The sequence below is a fragment of the Trachemys scripta genome, chromosome 3, assembly GCF_013100865.1.
Source record: "Trachemys scripta elegans isolate TJP31775 chromosome 3, CAS_Tse_1.0, whole genome shotgun sequence".
Lineage (NCBI taxonomy): Eukaryota > Metazoa > Chordata > Testudines > Emydidae > Trachemys > Trachemys scripta.
This window is the reverse complement of record NC_048300.1, coordinates 38,191,050-38,216,835: the sequence shown is the minus strand read 5'-3', so window position 1 is coordinate 38,216,835 and position 25,786 is coordinate 38,191,050. Positions and strand designations below refer to the sequence as shown.

General features: G+C 47.0%; 1 protein-coding gene across 2 annotated transcripts; it reads right to left on the bottom strand.

The window, feature by feature from the left end:
* Positions 1-20,990: 20,990 nt before the first annotated feature.
* Positions 20,991-25,352, bottom strand: OXER1 (oxoeicosanoid receptor 1). 2 transcript variants are annotated; one of them, XM_034764469.1, is made up of 2 exons: positions 24,264-25,352; positions 20,991-21,586 (listed from the first exon to the last, which is right to left on the bottom strand). In XM_034764469.1, exon 1 carries the CDS (start codon positions 25,252-25,254, stop codon positions 24,265-24,267), a length of 990 nt encoding a protein of 329 aa, XP_034620360.1. In that variant the 5' UTR covers positions 25,255-25,352; the 3' UTR covers positions 20,991-21,586; position 24,264. The 2 variants fall into 2 exon arrangements, with proteins under 2 accessions (XP_034620360.1, XP_034620359.1); XM_034764468.1 differs by having other exon boundaries at positions 24,277-25,352.
* Positions 25,353-25,786: the final 434 nt, after the last annotated feature.

Below are 25,786 nucleotides of genomic sequence, written 5' to 3'. Positions count from 1 at the left end.
TTGAGGACCTGCTCCATGATTTTTCCAGGGACTGAGGTGAGGCTGACTGGCCTCACCTCAGTCCCTGGAAAAATCATGGAGCAGGTCCTCAAGGAATCAATTCTGATGTACTTAGAGGAGAGGAAAGTGATCAGGAACAGTCAGCATGGATTCACCAAGGGCAAGTCATGCCTGACTAACCTAATTGCCTTCTATGACAAGATAACTGGCTCTGTGGATGAGGGGAAAGCAGTGGACATGTTATTCCTTGACTTTAGCATAGCTTTTGATATTGTCTCCCACAGTATTCTTGCCGGCAAGTTAAAGAAGTATGGGCTGGATGAATGGACTATAAGGTGGATAGAAAGCTGGCTAGATTGTCAGACTCAGTGGGAGTGATTAATGGCTCCATGTCTAGCTGGCAGCCTGTATCAAGCGGAGTGCCCCGAGGGTCAGTCCTGGGGCAGGTTTTGTTCAATATCTTCATTAATGATCTGGAGGATGGCGTGGACTGCGCCTCAGCAAGTTTGCAGATGACACTAAACTGGGAGGAGTGGTAGATACTCTGGAGGGTAGGGATAGGATACAGAGGGACCTAGACGAATTAGAGGATTGAGCCAAAAGAAACCTGATGAGGTTCAACAAGGACAAGTGCAGAGTCCTGCACTTAGGACGGAAGAATCCGAGGCACTGCTACAGACTAGGGACCGAGTGGCTAGGCAGCAGTTCTGGAGAAAAGGACTAGGGGTTACAGTGGATGAGAGCTGGATATGAGTCGACAGTGTGCCCTTGTTGCCAAGAAGGCTAACGGCATTTTGGACTGTATAAGTAGGGGCATTGCCAGGAGATCGAGGGACGTGATCATTCCTCTCTATTTGGCATTGGTGAGGCCTCATCTGGAGTACTGTGTCCAGTTTTGGGCCCCACTCTACAAGAAGGATGTGGAAAAATTTAAAAGAGTCCAGCAGAGGGCAACAAAAATTATTAGGGGTCTGGAGCACATGACTTATGAGGAGAAGCTGAGGGAACTGGAATTGTTTAGTCTGCAGAAGAGAAGAATGAGGGAGGATTTGATAACTGCTTTCAACTACCTGAAATGGGGGTTCCAAAGAGGCTGGATCTAGACTGTTCTCAGTGGTAGCAGATGACAGAACAAGGAGTAATGATCTCAAGTTGCAGTGGGGGAGGTTTAGGTTAGATATACAAAAAACTTTTTCACTAGGAGGGTGGTGAAGCACTGGAATGGATTACCTAGGGAGGTAGTGGAATCTCCTTCCCTAGAGGTTATTAAGGCCTGGCTTGACAAAGCCCTGGCTGGGATGATTTAGTTGGGGATTGGTCCTGCTTTGAGTTGGACTAGATGACCTCCTGAGGTCCCTTCCAACCCTGATATTCTGTGATTTTATCTGTTCCACCCTTGTATTGAGCTATGACACTGAGTACCTCTCAGGGCTCATATATGGGGAAATAGGAGGGTTATATTCTCTCTCAACTGGAAGAGAGAGAATTTCTGACCTCTGAAGCATAGATACTGACTTTTGGTTTTGCCTGTGGGTGCTCTCCTGAGGCACCCCCCCCCACCGAGGCCCGCCCCTGCTCCACCCCCTCCAAGACCCTCCCGCTCCACCACCACCCCCATGCCCGTCCCAGTCCAGCTGCATGTTTGGGGCTGGTACTTTCAGTGTGTCTGTGCTGCGGGGGATGTTTCTAGAGACGCCTCTGAGCCCCCTGCCAGATGCAGAGAGCCGGGCAGCTGGTGGTCCCCCCTGCATACGGCCGCCCATGCCAGCAGCCAGGCACTGGCTCTCAGCGCATCAACCTGGGGAGGGGTTTCAGTCCTCCCAGCCACCTCCACCTAGGGTGACCAGATGACAAATGTGAAATATTGGGACGCGGGGAGGTGGAGCAAAAAAACAAAAAAAGCCGCCGGAGGCCCCCCCCTCGCCCCACACCAGCTCGCCTCGTCTCCACCTCCCCCGTAGGGGAAGGTGCCCAGCTAGTGCAATCCCGCCCACTCAGACAGCAGCATTTCAGGCAGGCGGCATCTCTGCCCTGCAGCACAGAGCACCCCGGGATTAGGAAGTGAGCGGCTGGGGCGTGCTCAGCCGAGTTGCCCTGCGCGTGGGGCGAGTCTGTCCCCATGTAGAAGAACGGACTGTAGCGCCAACCCGCCCACGGCCCGTCCCTACGCTGCAGCCCCGGGGGGTTCGGGGCAGGGTGAGGCACACATAACAGCTGGGCAAAGGGGCTGGGGGACACGGGAGCCCTCTAGGAACGGGGGCCGCCAGCCGCCCCAGGGGAGGGGGCCAGTGGGCGGCAGCTCTGCCCATCAGGCACGGGGTCTGGGTGCGGCACTGGCTGCCTGGCCGGGCGCCCTGCGGCCTCTCCCACCTTCACACGGCTCGGGACGCTGGACAAACAAGCAATTTTGTCCTAAATCCCCGCCCTGGCCCTACCTGTTTCATGGCCGCGCCACGCACGCTGGTGTCACCCCCTCCCTCCAGCGCTTGCGCTGCCATACAACTGATCAGCGCAAGCCTGGGAGGGAGGAGGAATGTGGCGTGCTTGGGGAAGAGACGGGGCCAAGGCAGGGATTTGGGGAGGGATCCAATGGGGGAAGGAAGGGGCGGAGTCGGGGCGGGGGGGGGGTGTGCGAGCCCCTCCGGGCTCCACCTGTGCGCCGGAGCAGAGGGCAAAATTGCTTGTTTGTCCCGCATCCCGACCTAACATCGGTCAGGATTTGGGACAAACAAGCAAGTATTGGGACAGTCCTGATAAAATCGGGATGTCTGGTCATCCTACCTCCACCCCCACCTGCACCCGTGTAGAACCCCTCTTCTTTGAAATACACTTACCGGCTGCTGCTGCTGCTGCCTTTAGTTGGGTGAGGTCGAAGCCAGGCTGGGAACTGCAGAGCCATACAAAACGTGCCTGCCCACAAGAAGGAGGTAGGAGGAGGACGTGGGGCAGCACCAGTGCTGACACCGAAACAGCTGATTCGCTGGCGGCCAAAACAGCTGATCAGCACAGCTGGAAATAGCTGTTTTGGCCATGCTGCTGGAAACAGCTGATCAGTGGCTCCCGGCCCTGCCAAAACAGCTGATCACCCCTTCCCACTGCCCCGCTGAAACGGCTGATGGGGCCCCTGGGTCCCTGGGCCCTGTAAACAGCTAATCAGTGCCGGTGGGTGCTGAGCACCCCCTATTTTTTTTTCAGTGGGTGCTCCAGCCCCGGAGCACCCCCGGGGTCGACGCCTGTGTTCTGAAGGTTATTTTTTCAGCAATTCATTTAAATTTAAAAATCAGATATTCAATTTACTGCTATTGTGAAAATCAAGCTAGCTGAAATAATGTATCTTCTGGGATGTGCAGAAAGAAACCAGGCATTTGCAGTGGCAGTCATCCTGAAGAATACATAAGTGCGCTGTTACGGATGTCATAATTACGGCATGTTCAAACAGCATGACAGAAAAGATATGCAAGCTTGTTCACATCGTGAAGCTTTCTCATGTTGCTTTGTAGAAAACGTTGGTCCCTTTTGGTCTGAACTGGCTAGTTTTGTTGGGAATGGAGCAATGTCTTGAGGGGATAAATGTTAAGTCTTTGCTTGAGTTTCAGATTGTGTTTCTGACTGAGATTCAGGAGATGCTGGGGCAATCCAAGCACTGGTCTGGGCATTGGATCGGTGACCTTCCTGGATGGCGAAGGCCAGTGGGGAAATACCTGGTTGATTGCTGAATGAGAGTGTGATGTTTGGGAGAAGGGAGAAGTGGCTGCTTTCCGAGGAGCTATCTTAAGGGCCTGTTCAGGAAACTCTCTCTTGACATTGATAGTCCTGCCAATTATTGACCTATTTCCAACTTCCCTTTTCTGGGGTTGGAGAGGTGGTTGAGAAGTTGTGGCAGGTCAATCCTAGAGTTATCTGGATCCTCAGATTGCCTGGATTCTAGTCAATCTGTTTCCATCCCTGGATATGGCACAGGAGGAACCCTTCGATGATGCAAGTCAATGATTTCCTTCTGGAAAGGGAGGAAGTGGCCATGCTATGATCCTCTTATCTGCTTTTGATTTCACTGAGCACACAGTTTTGCTGATGCACTGGTAATCCCTAACATGAATTAATGGAGTTGCTTCTGCATAGTTCCATCCCCTGCTTTGTGAGAGATCCTAGACAATTGTTTTGGTCAATTGCTCTTTTGTCTGGAAGGCTCTCTCATGTGGACACAATGAGAAGTCCTTGTGACACCTTAGAGACTTAGGTCTTGTCTACCCTGGCAATTAACAGTGCTGCAACTTTCTGGCTCAGGGGTGTGAAAAAACACCCCCCTGAGCGCAGAAAGTTGCAGCGCGCTGTAAAGCACTAGAGTAAACAGTGCCCCAGCGCTGGGAGCTATGCCCCTCGTTGAGGTAGGTTTTTTTTTTTGAACTGTGCTGTGACCACACAAGGCACATTAAAGCGCTGCCATGCCAGTGTAGACTAGCCCTAACACAAGGACTCCTCGTTGCTGATACAGCCTAACACAGCTACCACTCTGAAACCTGTCTCTCATGTGGGTTCATAAGGATGCAGTTCCATGAGTATCTGTGGGAATTAGGATGGTTAGTGGGGAGATAAGGGCTAAGGTGAATTCAGTTTGAATACATTGTAAATACCTTAAAGGGGTAAACGCAAGGCAGGGTGAAGAGCTATTTAAGCCAGTGGTTCTCAACTTATTTACCATTGTGGGTCGCATCCAATATTACCTGTATGGCCCTGGGGATGTGACATGGGCCGCAGCTCTGTGCTGACTGGGCCGCAGGTTAAGAACCACTGATTTAAGCTAAAGCAGTGGTTCTCAACCATGGGTCTGGGCCCCGTGAGGGCCTCACACAGGTTTCAGGGGTCTGCCAAGCAGGGCCAGGATGAGACTCACTGGGACCCAGGGCAGAAAGCTGGTGCTCCACTGCATGGGGCTGAAGCCTGAGCCTCACCACCTGGAGCTGAAGCCAAAGCCTGAGCAACTTAGCTTCATGGGGGCCCCTGTGGCATGGGGCCCCAGGCAATTGTCCTGCTCACTACCCCCTAATAGCGGCTCTGACTTTTATAAGCAGAAAACCAGTTATTGTGGCACAGGTGGGCTGTGGAATTTTTATAGCACGTTTGGGAGATCCTCAGAAAGAAAAAGGTTGAGAACCCCTGAGTTAATGGACAACCTTGGCACAAGAACAAATGGATATGAACTGGCTATGAACAAATTCAGGCTGGAAATTAGAAGATTTCTATCCATCAGAGCGGTGAGGTTCTAGAACAGCCTCCCAGTTAGAGTGTGTGTGTGTGGGGGGGAACAATTAGTTTTAAGAAAGAGCTGAACAAGTATATGAGTGGCATTGTATGATGAGATTGCTTGTGATGATAATAGGTAGGGCTCACTTTTGGTTTTATGTCTAATGTTCCTAAAGCTCATACTTCAGGGTTTCAGCCAACCACTGCTGGTCACTGCAGGGATCAGGAAGGGATTTTTCCTGCCAGTGTATTTTGAGATTCTTTTTTATCTCCTTCCTCTGAAGCATCAGAGCTGGTCATGGCTGGAGATGGGATATTGAGTGGGGTGGACCAGGGCTCTGAGGTGGCACTGAGCAGTCTCTCTCTCAGGTGCTTGGCTGGCTGTTTCTTGTTCACATGCTCAGGGTCTAACTGATCGCCATGTGTGGGATTGTGAAAGAATTTTCCCCCAGGTCTCATTGGCAGTGAGCTTGAGGGTATCCTGCCTCCTCTGTGTGGGTGTTGGTCACTTGCCACAATTATCTGGGTAGATCTCACTTAATTATTTCCCTGCCATTGCGGGGGCCTCATCACTGGTGCACCTTGGTCCCTCCTATTCTCTGCCTATGGCACATAATAGTCTAGTCTCCTGTGGGCTGTAATACTTTTGGTTGCTGTGTTTAGTGAGCGAGTGCTGGGTGGTGTTAGTGGCCTGTGATATGTAGGAGGTCAGACTAGATGATCTAGTGGTCTCATCTGATCTTAAACTCTATGCAGATGACACTAAGCTTCATGTCTCTTAACCCATCTGGTGCAGGAGAGTGACTAACCTAGTGTCTGAATGGGGTTGGAGCATAGACTAGGACTAGCTGACACAGTCTCAATCCAGATAAGGATGAAGTGATATCAGTAGGGTGGAGAAGCACCCAAGAAAGTGTGTGACGATTATATTAGCAACCCTGACTGAGGGTGTGCACCTGTTGCTTTTTATCCAGCTTCACAGTGTAGATATCTTGCTAGATCTTAGTAAGCTCCTAGATGTTCAGTTGGTAGCTGTGGTCAAGAGAGTGTGAACTTTTCTTTCAGTTCTGGACTTTGCCACAGTCATCCATAGCTATGTTCCTTCTGGACCAAATTTCTGTTATGTATTCTGCATGGGACTATACATCTGCTAATTACATCTAGTGCAAAATGCTACCACCTGCTTGTTTCTTAAGTGATGTGTCACACTGCCCTGCTGTTCTCTGATCTGCACTAGGTGTCAATAAGATTCTGTGTGGAATTCAATGTGTGTATTTCCATCTATGGATAATCACTTCAAAGAAATGGAAATAAAGGCATGAATTAAATAAAGCAGTGTGGAAATTTTTTTTGTTACTTCAGAGAAATGTAAACAGGAACTACAGAATTCACTGTTATTTTATTACCTTTTTAAATTTTCTATTCTCTTTCCAGTTGGCATTGCAGTGGATCTGATTCATGTTAAGTTCTGTTTGCTTGAGTCGTCTTTTGTCATTTTATTTACAAGAGCCCTAGGCAAACACAAATAGCAAAGTTGATTTTTGAATAATTTGTTTGGTAATAACTTGAAAATTCCGCACGTGAGCTGGAAAAAATACCATTCAGCTCTGCTTATTAATGAGCTGATCCTGCAGTGTTTGCTCACATTATTTTGCTTTGGAGGATAAAATTCAAAATGATCTGGACAAACTGGAGAAATGCAAAGTACTCTGTTTAGGAAGGAACAGTCAGTTGCACACATACAAAATGGGAAATGACTGCCTAGGAAGGAGTACTGCAGAAAGGGATCTGGGGGTCATAGTGGACTACAAGCTAAATATGAATCAACCATGTAATGCTGTTGCAAAAAAAGTGAACATCATTCTGGGATGTATTAACAGGTGTGTTGTAAGCAAGACACAAGAAGTAATTCTTCCGCTCTACTCTGCTCTTATTAGGCCTGAGCTAGAGTATTGTGTCCAGTTCTGGGCGCCACATTTTAGGAAGGATGTGGACAAATTAGAGATAATCCAGAGAACAGCAATAAAAATGATAAAGGTCTAGAAAACATGATCTATGAGGGAAGACTGGGTTTGTTTAGTCTGGAAAAGAGAAGACTGAGAGGGGACATGATAACAGTTTTCAAGTACAGAGACTCCCCGACTTACGCAAGCGTTCCGTCCCGGAATGCCTTCCGTAACTCAAATTTTGCGTAAGTCGGGAACATATACCCAACCATTTTGCAAAAAATGCTCATTAATAAAGACCCTGGATTTATGGCTCACCACAACAAACTGTAACCCACTAAACCTGCTTTGTGCTACCACTGTAGAGGTGTTAACTGCCAATTCACTGTGAATGGTCTCTTGCAACATGTGTTAATTCCTTATCTGTTCCACCCATGTATTGAGCTGTTACACTGAGTACCTCTCAGGGCTCATGTGTGGGGAAATAGGAGAGTTGTATTCTCTCAACCGGAAGAGAGAGAATTTCTGACTTCTGAAGGTTATTCTTTCAGCAATTCATTTTTAAAAATCAGATATTCAATTTACTGCTATTGTGAAAATCAAGCTAGCTGAAATAATGTATCTTCTTGGATGTGCAGAAAGAAACCATGCATTTGCAGTGGCAATCATCCTGAAGAATACATAACTGTGCTGTTTACAGATGTCATAATTACAGTTCAGGCAGCATGATAGAAAAAAGAACAGGAGTACTGTAAGAGGCCAATCAATTGAGATAGCTCATCAATTGCTGTATGTTCCAGTCTATGCATCTGATGAAGTGGGCTGTAGCCCACGAAAGCTTATGCTCAAATACATTTGTTAGTCTCTAAGGTGCCACAAGTACTTCTGTTCTTTTTGCAGATACAGACTAACATGGCTTCTGCTCTGAAACATGACAGAAAAGATATGCAAGCTTGTTCACATTATGAAGGTTTCTCATGTTGCTCTGTGGATAAAGTTGGTCCCTTTTGGTCTGAACTGGCTAGTTTTGTTGGGAATGGAGCAATGTCCTGAGGGGATAAATGTTAAGTCTTTGCTTGACTACCCACCGCCCATGTTCTGAATAGATGCAACTCATTTCAGAATGCTTCTCCAAATGGTTTCTTGGAATTTTAAAATTAAGCTACTTTGGCTGGACATAAAACAGCTTCTTTTCATTCCAAGCATCAGTTTGGTATGCAGATAGCTTTTGCCAAGATATAGGAGTCTTCTCTCTCCTCCATCATTATGGGTAAAATCTGTTGATAATAATGAGAGTAATATGTGTACATTTTAATGTCTGTGCTGGCTGCCATGTCAGAGTAGTGGGTCCCCAGTACTGAACTTTATCATGGCCTCTCTTCAAAACTCTGCTTGGCTATCTGAGAAATGAGGGTCACAGAAAAGCTACTCTATATAGCATGTTCCTCCTCCCAGAGGGGGTAAGTTCCACATTGCACGAATGAATAAAGTTTTGTTAATGCAACTCAGAATACTAGCATTAAGTAATCTCGTATCAGGGGGAGCCCAGAGCTCGCCAGTGGCCCAGTAGTCAAATGGCAGCAAGGTACATTTGCTGGCTGTACTGGAGGAGGCCACATGAGCACAAAGAGAGAGAGAGTCCTTAAGGCATCTGGCTAGGGTTCCATGAGGTTGGGGTTGGCTCCACTTCCCTGGCCTCGGCAGCTTTTTTTCTAGCTTTTTCACCACAACTCTAGTGATCTCAAAGAGTATGGGAGGAATATGAATGAATAACCACCCTTTTAATTCTGATGAAATTCTTAACTGCTGTTATCCTCTGCATGTTACAGGGGAGGAAAACATGGCGACACCCCCCTGCCCAATATCTAGATATGGGGGTCCTGCCTCACCTAGGAACTATCACCTCATGAGTAAATAGTTGCAGAAGGGCTATTGGGTTTTACCTTGAAGGGAGTCTTCCATGGATTTTCCCATCATTTCACTCACCTTCAGGTATTGGAGGAGAACAACAGGAAACTCAGAGACTGTATTGTAAAGGGCTGTGTAACTGTTGTGTTTTAACAGTAAGTCTAAGTACCTAGGATCACAAGGAAACTATTCAGTAGTTGATGCTTTACTTAATATATAGCCATATATATTATTATATATTAGGGCTGTTGATTATTCGCAGTTAACTCATGCGATTAACTCAAAAATATTAATTGCGATTAATCGAGTTTTAATCGCACTGTTAAAGAATAGAATACCAATTGGAACTGATGAAATATTTTTGGATGTTTTTCTACATTTTCAAATATATTGTTTCAATTACAACACAGAATTCAAAGTGCACACTACTCACTTTATATTATTATTTTTGATTACAAATATTCGCACTGTAAGAATGATAAAAGAAATAGTATTTTTCAATTCACCTCATATAAGTACTGTAGTGCAATCTCTTTATTGTGAAAATGCAACTTACAAATGTAGATTTTTTTTGTTATATAACTGCACTCAAACAAAACAATGCAAAACTTTAGCATCTACAAGTCCACTCAGTCCTACTTCTTGTTCAGCCAATCACTAAGACAAACAAGTTTGTTTACATTTACAGGAGATGCTGCTGCCTGCTTCTTATTTACAATGTCACCTGAAAGTGAGAACATGCACTTTTGTAGACAGTATTGCAAGGTATTTATGGGCCAGATATGCTAAACATTCGTATGCCCCTTCATGCTTCTGCCACCATTCCCAAGGATATGCTTCAATGCTGATGATGCTTGTTAAAAAATAATGCATTAATTAAATTTGTGACTGAACTCCTGCGGGGAGAATTGCATGTCTCTGGCTTTGTTTTACCCGCATTCTACCATATATTGCATGTTATAGCAGTCTTGGATAATGACTCAGCACACGTTGTTCATTTTCAGAACACTTTCGCTGCAGATTTGACAAAACGCAAAGAAGGAACCAATGTGAGATTTCTAAAGATAGCTACAGCACTTGACCAAAGGTTTAAGAATCTGAAGTGCCTTCCAAAATCTCAGAGGGACAAGGTGTGGAGCATGTTTTCAGAAGTCTTAAAAGAGCAATACTCCGATGTGGAAACTACAGAACCTGAACCACCAAAAAAAGAAAAATCAACCTTCTGCTGGTGGCATTTGACACATGAAAATGAACATGTGTCGGTCCACACTGCTTTGGATCGTTATCGAGCAGAACCCGTCATCAGCATAGACGCATATCCTCTGGAATGGTGGTTGAAGCATGAAGGAACATATGAATCTTTAGTGCATCTGGAATATAAATATCAGAGGCAGCCTGCGGTAGGGGGTTAGAATGTGGGAAGGGGTGAGGGCTCTGGCTGGGGGGGGGGCTCTGGACTGGGGCTGGGGATGAGGGGGTTTGAGTGCACGAGGGGGCTTTGGGGTTTGGGGGGGGCTCAGGATTGGGCAAAGGGTGGGGGGTTGGGGTGCGGGCTTACCTCAGGCGGCTCCTGGTCAACTGTGCAGCTGGGCTAAGGCAGGCTCCCTGCCTGTCCTGGCACAGCACTGCACCCCAGAAGCGGCCAGCAGGTCCGGCTCCTAGGTGGGGAGGCCAGGAGGTTCCACACACTGGTCTTGCCTGCAGGCACTGCCCCACCCCCGGCTCCCATTGGCTGCGGTTCCTGGCCAATGGGAGTGCAGAGCTGGTGCTCAGGGTGGGGGCATCGCATGGAGCCCTGTGACTCCCCCGCCTAGGAGCCGGACCTGCTGGCCGCTTCCGGGGTGCAGCGTGGTGCCAGGACAGGTAGGGACTAGCCTGCCTTAGCCCTGCACCACCAGCAGTGCTGACTGGAGCCACCAGGATCCCTTTTTGACCTGGCGTTCTGGTCAAAAACTGGACACCTGGCAACCCTAGGTGGAGTAGAAGCCTGAGAGAGACAGAGTAGGAGAAGGCTCAGGGAAATGGCCTTGGGGAAGTTGCAGACTTGGCTGCTAATTAGAGAATTTCTGAGCTGGAACCCAGAGCTAGAGGGTGGGTCTGGGTTCCCCTGCCAGCCACTGGGGAAGGTGAAATAGGCAGGGGCAGTCAGGGAGAAGACTGCCATTTTGGATGAAGAGACTTTGATAACCACAGGTGGGGAAAACACAGTAGAATAATAGAATCATAGAAGATTAGGGTTGGAAGAGACCTCAGGAGGTCATCTAGTCCAACCCCCTGCTCAAAGCAGGACCAACCTAAGTTCCCTGTAATCTGTGTGGCTGCGCAACAGTCTATTTAGCGCTGCGCAAGCGCTTAGGGAACCCACCAGGGGACATGCCGAGGCCGGGGGAGGGGCTCCCCTCTCCCAGACCCAACTCACCATGTGGCCCGGACCTACTGCGATTGGAGCAGCCTAGACCCAGGCGCAGCCGAATTGGGCCCATACATGGCCCCAGGCACGGCCGGGGCAGTGAGGGTGGAGTGGCATGGACCCAGTAGCACTCGGATTGGGTCCAGGGTGCAGCTGGGGCAGCGCAGCCGGCGTGCCACGGTTCCAGCCACAGCCAGATCGGCCCCAGGCACAACCCCAGGTGCAGCCGGGGCAGCGCAGCCCGGGCTGGATTGACCCCGGAGCGGCCCAGACCCAGCCGTACAGCTAGAGCAGCCCACCTAGGCAGCCCTCCCCGGGCCCGGACCTGCTGGAGCCGGGGGAGGGGCGCCTATCCTGCAGCTCCAGCCTTAGAGCTCCTGTGGCAGGGGACAGGCACATCTTGCCCCCCAGCCTAGGTGCTGCTGCGGGGAGAGAGCACTGGGGGAGTCCTCTCTCCCCGCCGTATCCTCGGAGCACCCTCCTGCACCCTAAACCCCTCATTCCTGGCCCCACCCCAGAGCCCGCACCCTCAACCAGAACCCTCACCCCCTTCACCCAACCATCTGACCCAGCCCTGAGCAACTCAGCCCGAGCCCCACCCCAGAGTCTGCACCGCCAGCCAGCCAGAGCCCTCACACCCCTGCACCCCAACCCTCTAACCCCAACTAAATCATCCCAGCCAGCACTTTGTCAAGCAGGGCCTTAAAAACCTCTAAAGATGGAGATTCCACCATCTCCCTAGGTAACCCATTCCAGTGCTTCACCATCCTCCTAGTGAAATAGTTTTTCCTAATATCCAACCTAGACCTCCCCACTGCAACTTGAGACCATTGCTCCTTGTTTTGTCATCTGCCACCACTGAGAACAACTGAGCTCCATCCTCTTTGGAACCCCCTCTCAGGTAGTTGACGGCTGCTATCAAATCCCCCTCACTCTTTTCTTCTGCAGACTAAATAAGCCCAGTTCCCTTAGCCTTTCTTCATAAGTAATATGCTCCACCCCTAATAATTTTTGTTATCCTCCGCTGGACTCTCTCCAATTTGTCCACATCCTTTCTGTAGTGGGGGGACCAAAACTGGATGAAATACTCCAGGTGTGCCCAATAGAGGGAAATAAATACTTCCCTCTATCTGCTTGCAATGCAATGCTCCTACTAATGCAGGCCAATATGCTATTAGCCTTCTTGGCAACAAGGGCACACTGCTGACTCATATCCAGCTTCTCATTCACTGTAATCCCCAGGTCCTTTTCTGCAGAACTGTTGCTTAGCCAGTTGGTCCCTAGCCTGTAGCAGTGCATGGGATTCTTCCATCCTAAGTGCAGGACTCTGCACTTGTCCTTGCTGAATCTTGTCAGATTTCTTTTGGCCCAATCCTCCAATTTGTCTAGGTCACTCTGGACCCTATCCCTAACTTCCAGCATATCTACCTCTCCCCCCAGCTTAGTGTCATCCGCGAACTTGCTGAGGGTGCAGTCCATCCCATCATCCAGACCATTAATGAAGATGTTGAACAAAACCAACCCAAGGACTGACCCCTGTGGCATTTCACTTGATTCTGTTATACCAATAGAATAAAAACCAGCAGGATCTTATTAAGAGGGATAAGGCAAAGATGCCACATTTATTGTAAATATAATGATAAAGCAAAAGATAAAAGTAAACAATGTTGTTTGACTACTTATTCTTTATACACACACACACACGTATATATATATATATAGAGAGAGAGATTCATTCACACAATTATTCATTCAAGTTTTGTATAGGTTTTCTAGTTACCAGCCTAGAAGTTGCTCATGCCAAGTTACTGGCCAAGTATCTTGGTCATGAGGATGGAGCCGAGTCTGTGTCAGGTGCACCTGATGCTCCTGGAGGCTGGCAGCAGAACCAGAGACTCAAAGTCCTCAGTCTTGAGAGTCCATTCTTATAGGATTTAATTCCTATGTTAGTCTATGGGAGCTGTTTCATTTTGCTGTTGCTGACTCAATCAGCAGATGGCCCATTCCTGGACACATTCTTGGGCACATTCCTGGTAGCTCCAAACTGTCCAAAGTTTGTGTTTCTCATCCTTCCAGGTGATAGGGTGGATCTCAGTTTATCCTCCGGGGGGGGGGAGGTTGTCTGGTCATCCACTTGACACATTCTTCGGCCGATGGATACTCCCTTTCTAGGCTGGCACCTCCCTAACCATTCATGTATATCAAGCATTCATCAGCATACATTCCATACCTTAACCATATTTTAATTTACTGTCTCCACCACTTTCGGGGTGTGTGCTAATTCATTTGAGACTCCCGGCCCTTTAATCACAGAGGGTGGGGGGTCTGTCCTAGGAGCCGTTGAATGAAGTGAAAGTCACTTAACGGCTTATAGTGTTTAGGTTTTTACTCACGAAAGCTTATGCCCAAATAAATCTGTTAGTCTTTAAGGTGCCACCAGACTCTTTGTTGTTTTTCAAGAACAAAGTCAATTAACTTGTTTGTAAATTTTACATAGTAATGAAGTATCTTTCACAGAATAGATACAATCAATGGTTTCTACAGACAGTAGCTTACAAGTTTTAACAAAAGACCCAAGAGATTTTTGTACTTGGTGAAACTGTTGGATTTTAAAGTGTGGGGAACAAATTATGAGGGGGTCACTGTCACTTGGGGGAATCACTGTTAGTACCTTCTTTAATATCCCTACAATACCAGCTGCCAACTAGACATTGAGTTGATTACTACCTGTTGAACCCGACGAACTAGACAGCTTTCTGTCCACCAGGCTGGAGGGTCAAGCCCATAGGCGTGCACATGCGGTGTGCCAGGTGTGCCCGGGCACACCCTAATGCAGGGGTGGGCAAATGGCCCCCTTCTCCAGGCGCGGCAAGCTGCGGGGTCTGTGCTCCCCAGCCAGAGCGCAGCAAGCTGCCAGCCCCTCCCCCGCCTTTCTCCCTCCCCGTGAGTCCTGCCGCCGCGTGCAGCGCTCTGGGGGCCACGGCTGCACGCTCCCATGGGGAAGGGGTTGGCTCTGTGGGGAGGCAGTTACCTCCCCCTTCTCCTGGAGCCATGCTGCCCCGTGTGCAGTGCTCTGGGGGCCAGGGCTGCGCGCGGTCCTGCGGGGCAGCGTTTGGCTCTGCGGGGAGGCAGACACCCTCCCCCCTCCCCTGGAGCCCTGCCTCCGCGTGTGCAGTGCTCTGGGGGCCGGGGCTGCGCGTGCACCCGCGGGACAGTGTTTCGCTCCGCGGGGAGGCTAGGAGCCTCATCTCCTATGGTAAGGAGTCCGAGGCCAGGGGGGGTTGGATAAGGGGTGGGGGGAGTCAGGGGACAGGGAGCAGGGTGGGTTGGATGGGGGTGGGATTCCGGGCGGGGGTGTTAGGGGTGGGGGGTCTCTGGAGGGGGACAATCAGGGAACGGGGGGGTTGCATGGAGCATGGGAGTCCCGGGGGTCTGTCAGGGGGTGGGGGGTAGATAGGGGTCAGGGGACAGGGAGCAAGGAGGGTCCTGGGGGGCAGTTAGGGTGGGGGAGCCTCTGGAGGGGGTGGTCAGGGGACAAGGAGCTGGGGGGAATTAGATGAGTTGGGAGTTCTGGGGGGGGACTGTCAGGAGGCAGGGGTGTGGAGAGGGGTTGGGGAAGGCAGGGAGCAGAGGGGGTTGGGGGTCCTGTCAGGGGACAGGGAGCAGTTGGATAAGCATGGAAGTGGATAAGGGTCGGGGCAGTCAGGGGACAGGTAGAGGGTAGAGTCCTAGGGGGGCAGTCAGGGGACAAGGAGCAGGGAGGCTTAGATGGGGGTGGGGTCCTGGGGGGCAGTTAAGGGCAGGGGTCCCAGTAGGGGGTAGTCAGGGGACAAGGAGCGGGGGGGTTGGGGGTTCTGAGGGTGGCAGTCAGGGGGCAGGAAGTAGGAGGGAGTGGATGGGGCGGGGCTAGGGCGGGGCTCCCTGTGTGCACACCCTAATGAAATGGGCTGCTCAGGCCTATGGTCAAGCCACGAAGACAGAGCACCCTGAGTTTCAGAGAAAAAGAGGAGGCAGCAGGGAGCACAAAGAGCAACAGAAGGGGGCCTCAGAGGTGTCCTAGTGGTGAGTGAGCCTTGTTACACCTACCTACACATTTATCTGAAGTTTGGCTACACTTTTAAAACAGAAGATTTTGGATATAATTAAACTCATTTCTGGTGCAAATCAGGAGTAACTATTGAATCCAGTGGAGCTGTGCTAATGTAAAAGCTGTGTAAGTGAGGGCAAAGTGAGCTGTCAGCTCCATTTTGCTTACAAACATGTCAGATTCTGGACGTTACTGCCTATTACTTGCTAGTGCAATGATAACACTGATGTGTAAACACCATTTCAAATAATGTCTGGCCCTCATAGATTCTGCTGGTGTGCACTAAAAGCTTCCCAGTGCATGGTATTGTAGTGACGTTTCAACAGTACATTAACACACACTATTTATGTTGCAAATTATCCATGAAGAGATTTCAGTATTTACTAATTTGCTTCATATTCAAAATATTTGAATAATGGTTTCTAGGAATATATTTCAGCCTATATTTTGCTTCAACTACATTTCCACTTACTGTGGTTCCTTTTTCTGGAAATAATTTTTGATAATATCTGACTGTATAGCAAACCCATATGCATCCTTTCAGATACCATGTCACAATACCCTTTGCCTGCCTTCCTTCTTGTGGCTCAGCAAGGCTCTTGCAGATAATATCAAATTGCAAATTGGGCAGCTGAATGATCCATGTTGCTTTTTAGGATAATGCCACATGTACATCCCTGCACAGAGATAAATGCAATAAAGAGAAGAGATATTTTTCAATGGAATATTGCCATTAATGTATTAGAGTGGGATCAACTCTGCTCCTTGTGTTCTCAATCCTGGGCCCTGGCTCAGGCTTCCTTGCAATGCTCAGGCAGCATGAAACAGCTGAAAAGCTGCCATACAGGCACAGCCAATCAGAGACGTGGAAAAGCTCTACAAAACTTGTTCCTCTCCGCCCCTTGTCACTTAGGGGGCATGTCAGAACAAAGACAACCAGGGGCAGAACACACTGCACTCTGGCCCATTTTCAGCCCCTACAGCCATTGGCTGCAGGAAAGAGCCGCTTTGGAGCTGCTCTCAGGGCTTGTCTACATAATTTGCAAGCATAAAAAAAGAGTAAATTCATTAAGGTCCTAATTCTGCATCCTTATTCATGTTGAGAAGTCTGTCAGTCAATGCAACTTCTCAGTGGTACTCAGTGTACTACTCCAGGTGAGCCAGCGCAGCATACCAAGCTTAGGCCTGAGGTGTCATGTAATGCCGTAGATAAAGCACTAGATTGAAATTCTAGAAACTTGGGTTCTTGTCCCACCACTGACACCACTTGTGTTAGTCACTTCTCCCCTTTGGGCCTCCATTTTAAATTTCTTCTTCCTTCTTGTATACTTTCTTTGGGGCAGGGACTGGCTCCTACCTGTACGGATACCTGCAGGTACCGTTTTAATACAAGTAGTAATGAATGTATAACCTATGCTGAAAACAGTTTCCTTAACTCTTCCATCATCCCTCGGTAAAGGAAATGTCAAAAGAACAGCTAGAAGGAGAAAGCTGAAAAATGTGTATAAAAAGGAGCAAAACCAAAAGCTGAACAACAAATGGAGTCTGTGGATTAGCTGTAGCGTCATTTAGTAACAAATACAACAGTCATCATTTACAGATTAAAGAGAGAACGTTATTTGTTAGGTGTCAGGATGATTAATATTTACATTGTCAGCTCAGCTCTTACTCAATACATTGCAGTATTGAATGAACATATTACAGGTCCTGAGCACAACCCTAGAGAGAAAGGAAGTTGTTAACACAGTAGCAGGAGCTCATATCTTTCTTATATAAGATGCCTTTAATCATTATAGCCTGTGACGGTTAAATCCCAATGAATATACATCCGGAAAATATATTCTCCAGAAAGCTGTGTTCCGTCCTGTATTTATACAGAAATATTTAATAAAGAAAAGCACTCCAGACAGCTCTGATTTAAATGGAGCCCTGAACAGGTGACAGAGGTGCAGCCTGTGCCAAAGGGAGCTCTGGCTATCTACATACATGGCCATTGCAAGAGGGGGAGGAACTGTCTGATCATTTATGCACGCATTCTGTGGGTATGTGTCAAGATCTGGTCATTTAGAAACAGAGTCTGATTCTCTGCAATAAGGACTGGGAATGGCTGAGCCATTACAAACATTGACTCTATCTCCCCTTGTAAGTACTCTCACACTTATTATCAAACTGTCTGTACTCGGCTAGCTTGATTATCACTTCAAAAGTTTTTTTTCTCTTAATTAATTGGCCTCTCAGAGTTGGTAAGACAACTCCTACCTGTTTATGCTCTCTGTATGTGTGTATATATATCTCCTCAATATATGTTCCATTCTATATGCATCCGAAGAAGTGGGCTGTAGTCCACGAAAGCTTATGCTCTAATAAATTTGTTAGTCTCTAAGGTGCCACAAGTACTCCTGTTCTTCTTTTTGATTCTCTGCAGTTGTGCAATTATCTACATGAGTACAAAGTGGGTGTAAAAGCAACTGCTGGTTTAAATAGAGAATTCTGCTTTGGTGGCATTTTGCACACACTATGTACTTATGTGGTGTGACATTATCTGATTAGAATATGACCATGCAAATCATTGTTGCTACCATTGTTATATAATTGCAATGAATCTTATACAAAATATGATGCATGTCCAGAAAGGGTTAAGTAGTTTGCAGGCTAATTGACCCAGATTCAACCTTTAGGGACATATTTATAGATTCATTAATAGATTCTGGGACTGGAAGGAACCTCAAGAGGTCATCGAGTCCAGTCCCCTGCCCTCATGGCAGGACCAAATACTGTCCAGACCATTCCTGATAGACATTTATCTAACCTACTCTTAAATATCTCCAGAGATGGAGATTCCACAATATTTGTAGATAATGTTTGTGTTTTTGTGTGTTTACATATATATATTATTAGAGGTTAACAGTTAATTAGAGGTTAATCAAACAGTCCCTGTCTATGCTGTATTCTGTTAATTCAGAGATTGAAAGGACATTTTAACATTTAAATGAACTTTAAACATAGTGACATCACTGTATTCATCTCTCTTTGAAATGTATAGCAAATCACCCAGGAATGGTGGAAAACAGGCAATTGCCTTATGTTAATCCATGTAGCTAATTACCGTGATGCTTAGGAAATAAGTCTACTTCAAAGTCTCCATGATTGCCTATTGTTCACCTATGTTCATGTATTGTTCAGCTGTCAAAGAAGGCCTGGAACTGTATAAAAATGTCTTGGGTTCTGATCCTTTTATTCGCAGATCTGCTTGATGCTTCATGCAGGGAAAACTTAAGTCAAAGGGCTGAGATCTCCAGTTCTTCCTGGATCACCCTGAATATGGACATTGGATGATAACCTCTGGACAAATTCTAAAAGAACTCTTTGCAACTACAAAGCTCACCATCTCTACTATGAATCTGATCTCAGAACTGTACTCATGTCTGTATATTGATCTTTTAACCAATAATCTCTCTCTCTTTTTTCTTTTTTAATAAATTTTAGTTTAGATAATAAGGATTGGGGGTAAGCCTGTATTTGAGTAAGATCTGAAATATTCATTAATCTGGGAGGTAATATGCCCGATCCTTTGGGATTGGTAGAATGTTTTTATATGATGAATAAGATTTTCAGTAATCCTTATCATGTTTGACTTGGATGTCTGGGTGGAGGCCCAAGGCTGGGTTACATTAAGGGAACTGTGTTGTTGGCTTCTGTGTAACCAGGAAGGTGTTATAGAAGCTGTTTTGTGGTGGCTTGGTAAATCTAAGTATTGGAATATCCACCTTCTTTGGGGATTGTCTGCCCCATTCTTTGCAGTTCACCCTAATTGAGTAACCTCAGTGAGGTTCCCCAGGACTCCGGACACACATGCATAGGTGCTGACTTCCCCTCTGCCCGGTGGGTGCTTGCCTGCCCCTGGCCCCCCCTCTTCCCGCTCCTGCACTGCCCTCGCCCTGTCCCCATTCCACCCCCATCCCCCAAGTCCCCACCCCTGCCCTGCCTCTTCTCCACCTCCTCCCCTAAGTGTGCCACATCCCCACTCCTCTTCCTCCCTCCTGGAAAATCCTAAGTGCCGCCAAACAGCTGTTAGGTGGCTGGGGGGTGGGAAGCGCTGGGAGGGAGGGGGAGGAGAGGGAATGTGGCGCGCTTGGTGGGGGGGAGCTTGGCTGCCGGTGGTTGTGAAGCACCCACTAATTTTTCCCCGTGGGTGCTCCAGCCTGGGTTTATAAGTTGTTTCAATAAAACAGTACTAGAGTGAAAGAGGTTAATCCAAAGGCCCTTGAAGTAAATGGAAAGATTTCCAAGCACTTTGATGGGCTTTGGATCAGACCGCTAGGAGCAACCTCTACCTTTTACTTCTGGTGTGACTGGAGTCAAGAATGTAATAATAATAATTAATGAAGATATCCCATCTCCTAGAATTGGAAGGGACCTTGAAAGGTCATCAAGTCCAGCCCCCTGCCTTCACTAGCAGGACCAAGTACTGATTTTGCCCCAGATCCCCAAGTGGCCCCCTCAAGGATTGAACCCTGGGTTTAGTATATATAACCCTGGGTTTAGTAGGCCAATGCTCAAACCACTGAGCTATCCCTCCCCCCAATGTTGTCTAATATATCCAGGTTTACCGAATAAGTCAAAGGAAATAGCTAAAGAAAAATCTCTGATAAAAGCAGCAATAATAAAGAGAGGCTGTAATAAAAAACAGCAATACAACTATTTGGCCAAATTTTCTCTCACTTGTGGAAGCAGGGCCAGCTCCAGGCACCAGGCAACCAAGCACATGCTTGGGACGGCACCTGGTAAGGGGCGGCCAATCTTGGGGTGGCAGGAGGCAGCGCGGCGCAGCGCGGCATTCCGTGGGGGGGGTGCTCTGGCCGCGCGGTGCACGGTGCTCGGCGGGGGGTGGGGGGAGGCAGGCTCCGGCGGTGCGGCGCTCGGCGGGGGGGGGGCGGCACGGCGCTCAGCGGCGCAGCACTCGGCAGGGGGCGGCATGGGGCGTGGTGCTCGGGGGGGGTTCCGGCGGCGCTCAGCGGGGGAGGGGGGCTCGGCGGGGCAGCAAAAAAGTTAGAGTCGGCCCTGTGTGGAAGTCAGTGGCCTTGTACTAGTGCAGCTGAAAGTAGGCTTTGGCCAAATATTGCATTTACTAAGCCTGCATCCCACCATTCCTTCTCTCACTCAGGTAATTAGGAGAGCTGACAATCACTTCAGTGTCTTTGTCCTTACTATGTAGAGAAAGAGCCTGATTCTCCCCTGCCTTGTATCTGGTCTTGTCATTGACCCTTGGCTCAAAAGATTGCTAAGTGATTGTAAAACGCTTTCAAAGCAGAATGATAGGAATGAGGGAAAGGTGATTTTTTTTTAATGAAAAAAGGAACAAATATTTGCAAAAATGTTCATGAAAAATTTCCTCATTTATTGATCAGCTCTCATGGTAGCATTTTATACCCACTTTGTGTAGGCACAAATAATAACACAAGGTGCAAGGTAGTGGAAAATCAAGTCCATCAAATCCTAAAATCAAATCCTAAAATGCACAGATGCCTCTTCTCATTGACTTCATTGGGAATGTGCATCAAAGGGAGGATTTGAGACGTTAGGACCTTTATGCAACAAAAACCCACTTCATACTAAATAACTTGAGTGAATTTTAAATTACAAAATTATATATAGCTCAAGAGACAAATATATTTATTTACATGATGAAATAACCCATTCCATGAAAAACGATTTAGAATGATTTTGGCTAAGAAGCCTCTGGCGCATACAGGAGTTAATATAGACTGATCTAGTCCTGGTCTGCACCAGCCTTCCACTTCTTGCCTGCAGTATATCTCAGCAGGCTTTCTTTGGTAACTCTCCTGAAACTCTCGAGAATTGTTTTCAAGTCTGCTACGCGCTGGTGCCAAGCTGGTGGAGACTAGGCCATGGCTTAAATGGTGGTTCTGGGGAGAAGAAATTAGGTGTCTTCTTCTGGATCTACTTGGCAAATAGAGCAGTCTCTTTTTTCAGCTATCATTGTAAAGACATAAATACATTTTGACAGTGAGTTAATGGTGAGGAGCAGAGAGCAGTTCTTAACAGCTTTGAATGTTCCCCCCCAAAACATATCAAAGGAATTCACAGAATGAGTATAAACAATCATGCTATGCAGAGGCAAATTAGGGTTTTGTGGGGCCCTTGGCCAGAGCAAGTGAGGGCCCACCCACCTGCAGTCCCCCCACTCCCACCCTAGCACTCCTACTGGGGAAATATTGTAGGAGTGTGGGGGCTTGCCCTGACCCCCCCCGCCCAGCACTCCTGTCAGGGAGCTGGGTTGGGGTGCGGGGGCTTGCCCCACACCCCAACAGGAGCACCGGGCAGGCAGGGTAAGCCCCCGTGCCCCAACTCCGCTCCCCAGCAGGAGCACTGGTGGGGGGGGGGACTGGGCAGGAGGAGCAGGTCAGGGCACGGGGGTGCCCATTTTTCTGGGGCCCCTGGGCCCAGTGGCTAATCCACCACTGATGCTATAATTGTGTCTGAATACCACTCTATAATATACAAAGTTAGAACAAAAAGAAAGCAGCAATTTACTATTTATGCAGGCTAAAACATGCTTATTTCCAGGTAAACTTTCAGAACACTGTGTTCTGAAAGTTTGTGATCTAGTGGCACAACATCCTTTAAAATGACCATCTGTGGAAACTGATGTTAACCCACCTCCCTCCTCACAGAATATTACAACAATGCCCTGGAGAGTAAACAATTATTCAAAATAAAACCCCAGCCTCTGAGTTAGGCACTGACTGCTGACTGAGGAAAACATTTTGAAGCTATCACTGGGTATGTTAGGAATGCCAATAAAAATCACATTCACAGCTCTCCATTATGTCCCAAAGAAAACGATAACTCACGGCATAGCATATGCTTCTAACAGAAACAGGCCTTTCTATTTACAAATATTTTCGTAAGTGTAAATTATCATGCAAACAATGGACTGTGATCTAGGCACTTACTCACAATCTAGGTGGCATATAGAACTTCTTAGTTCTATCCCCAAATATTTAGAGTCCAACAGGGGTTTCGTTACTTGGCTTTCATCAAAGGCATTTGCATTTCTCCCCTACTATCTCTTTGGAAATTTTGGCTGGGTTAGTGATTACCAAGGGGATATGATTGTCTTCTTTTACTGCTATAACCATGTAAAATTTTCCTCATGAAAATGATAGACCAGTTTCTGATCTTATCACACTGGTGTCAATCTGGAGTAGCTCTATGGACTCCACAGCTCTGCTCCCGTTTCCTTGCACATTGCTCCACACCTCCCACCTTGGGCACAGCTCACTCCTCTCACCTTGCTGCTATGTCTCCTCTTTCCATTCCTGCCCCAGTGCCTGTTTTCACACTGCTCCCTATGGCCTTGGCTACACTTGGGGATTCACAGCGCTGCCGCGTTTTCACATCCCTGAGCGCAGCACGTTGCAGCACCGTACAGCGCCAGTGTAGCCAAGGCCTACGTCTGGAAGGACACTACTTTTTTGCGTGCCAAGTGTCTTAAACACTGCTAATTCAAAGAGCTTCTTACACCTTGATTTTCATCACTTATTTCCATTTCATGGATGACATTCTGGCTCCCTTGACATCAATTGCAAAACTCCCATTGGTTTTGCTGGGACCAGGAGTTCACGCCATATGTCTAGGTTTGGCTCACTTAGGTTGTAAACTCATTGGGGCAGAGACTATGGGTCAGATTTTGAAAAGTGCTCAGCTCCCAGCAACTCCCATTTTGATGCTTCTGGACAGATTTTTCAATAGAGCTGAGCACCCAGAACTGGGGAACACCTGTTCATTTATTCTGGTGCCTAAATGGGAGTTGAGCTCTCTTGAAAATTTGGCCTCATTTGTGGTTGCTGAGCACTTTTGAAAATTTGGCCTCGGGTCTTTTTAAAAAGTCTCTATAAAGGACCATGCAGAACTATGGCAGAGAACTGATGATGATGATGAATATAACTGAGATGGGAATCTGGACCAACATATGCAATTAGACTACTGCTACCACGATTATACATTAAAATATTGTAGCACTTTTCTCTGGAAAATGTCAAATACCTCACAGCACCCATGTGAAGTAAGAAAGTAGTAGTATTCTCCATTTTACATATGGGGAACTGAGGTACAGAGAACTTAAAGGCAACACTTTCAAATTGGCTTGCCTAAAGTAAGTCATCTAAATAAATGGCCTGATCTTCAGAGATCTGAGCACCTATCACTTCCATTGATTTCAGAGGGAATTAAGGACACTCCATACCCCAGAAAATGAAACACCCTATTTAGGTGCCTAAACACAGAGTTCAAAAATTTTAGTCCACATGACTTGCCAAGTCATACAGTTAGATGCAGAACCAGGAATATAACCAAGAATTCATAACTCTATCCCCATACTCGTACCACTAGATCATGGAAACGGTACTCAGCCCATTTAACTGTCTTCAGTCCACGTGCTATATACATGCTGCCTAATTTCAGAGGAGTCGTTCCCCTTGAAGTCATTGGGAATGTTGTGCACTCAAAGCTACTCCTAAACACAGGCCAGGCATTGTAGATCTTGCTCAATTTCTATGGAGACTATTATTCAACCAATTTTAGGAAAACATCCTCTTATTGTGCAAATATTGGCTGTAGTAGAGCAAGCCTAGGCTCATGTACTTACTCTATTTCCTTACTGTTGATGATTCGAGGGTCTTCATTCTTTGTTCAGAAGATCTTGATGACCTTTCATTGGTTCCTTCTGTCAGAGAAGTTTTAAACCATCCAGCCTGGGAAAGCACTTTCTTGCATCTATTTAGGAATACTTGGCTTGAAAAGCAATACAGAACTGGATCAAGTGCACTGTTTAGGTATGTAAAGGCAAATGAGGCATGTAATAACTTGCCAACAGTGCCAATATGTTTAGAGGCCACTTTTATAATAACCACCCCAACTGTAGCAATTAAAATACTAGGCAAGAAGCAGACGATATATACCAAAACAATGACTATCAGCACTTTCACAGATCTTTGGACCTTGTTCCTTTTAGCCAATTTCCTCTGCTTTAGCTTCAAGATAATGTTGAAAATACAGAACATGATGATGCCTAAAGGCAGAAAAAATTCAAGAAAAAATAATATTGCATGCCACGTGGCTGCTGCTCGTGGTTCAAAACGAGGGTTATAACTTTGACATGAACTGTTCTTACTCTGACTATAATCCAAGGTAAAGACATGGCCGTTCATCAGTATAACTATGATCCAAAGTGCAATTGCTACTTTTGCAGCACAGGATGTTGATATTTTACTCAGTTGGTGGTGAGGATGAACCACTTTGAAGTAGCGATCCATTGCAATGGCAGTGAGAAATACAATGCTTGCTGTCCTGTTCACTGACAACATGAATAGGTTGACCCCGCACAATGTCTCTGTGAAGACCCAGACTTCATTATGCATGTAGTAGTGGATACGAAATGGCAAGTTGATTATCAGGAAGAAATCAGCAATGATCAAGCTGAATAAATACACGGTGCTTGATGACCAGAGATTCCTGTAGGAGCAAAAGATGCCCAAAGCAATGCCATTTCCAACAAGTCCTATGACAATCTCCACACCAACTACAAGAGCAAAAATCACTGCAATTGTGGCAACTCCATCCGTTGTCATGTTGCTCATTGCTGCGAATCTGGAGCGCTTGCTGGTTTTTAAATGTCTGCTGCCCACAGTTGGATGGTGAGTTGAGATGCTTGCAAATACTTGCCAAGTGTCTCTGAAGTGAGCTGCAAAGGAAATACAGTGAAATTTCAAAAAGTGGTATTTGTATGCAAAAAGTGAGTCAATACCAACATGACACACTATCTGAAAGTGTCTAGAGATATAATCTTATCAATCGATTGTGAAATACTTTCTGGTCATCGGTACAGCTTTGTGGTGGAGAACAAAAGCTGATAGTGCTGTTTTAGGATGAAACTGAAGCAAAATTTAGATTGCATCTGAAGTTCTCCCTTTTTTCTTCTATTGACTTGTCTGTCTGTCTGCCTCACCCAGTAAGAACTAGTCTAAGATCACAGATCTCTTTGCACAGGACACCCAACCAAATCTGTATGTTTTATATAGTGTGCTTATTATTTTCCAAGTACAACATAAGGATTTAGTTTTCCTTATAATATACATGTGATTTTTCCTTAGGAACATAAGGGCAAAGGAA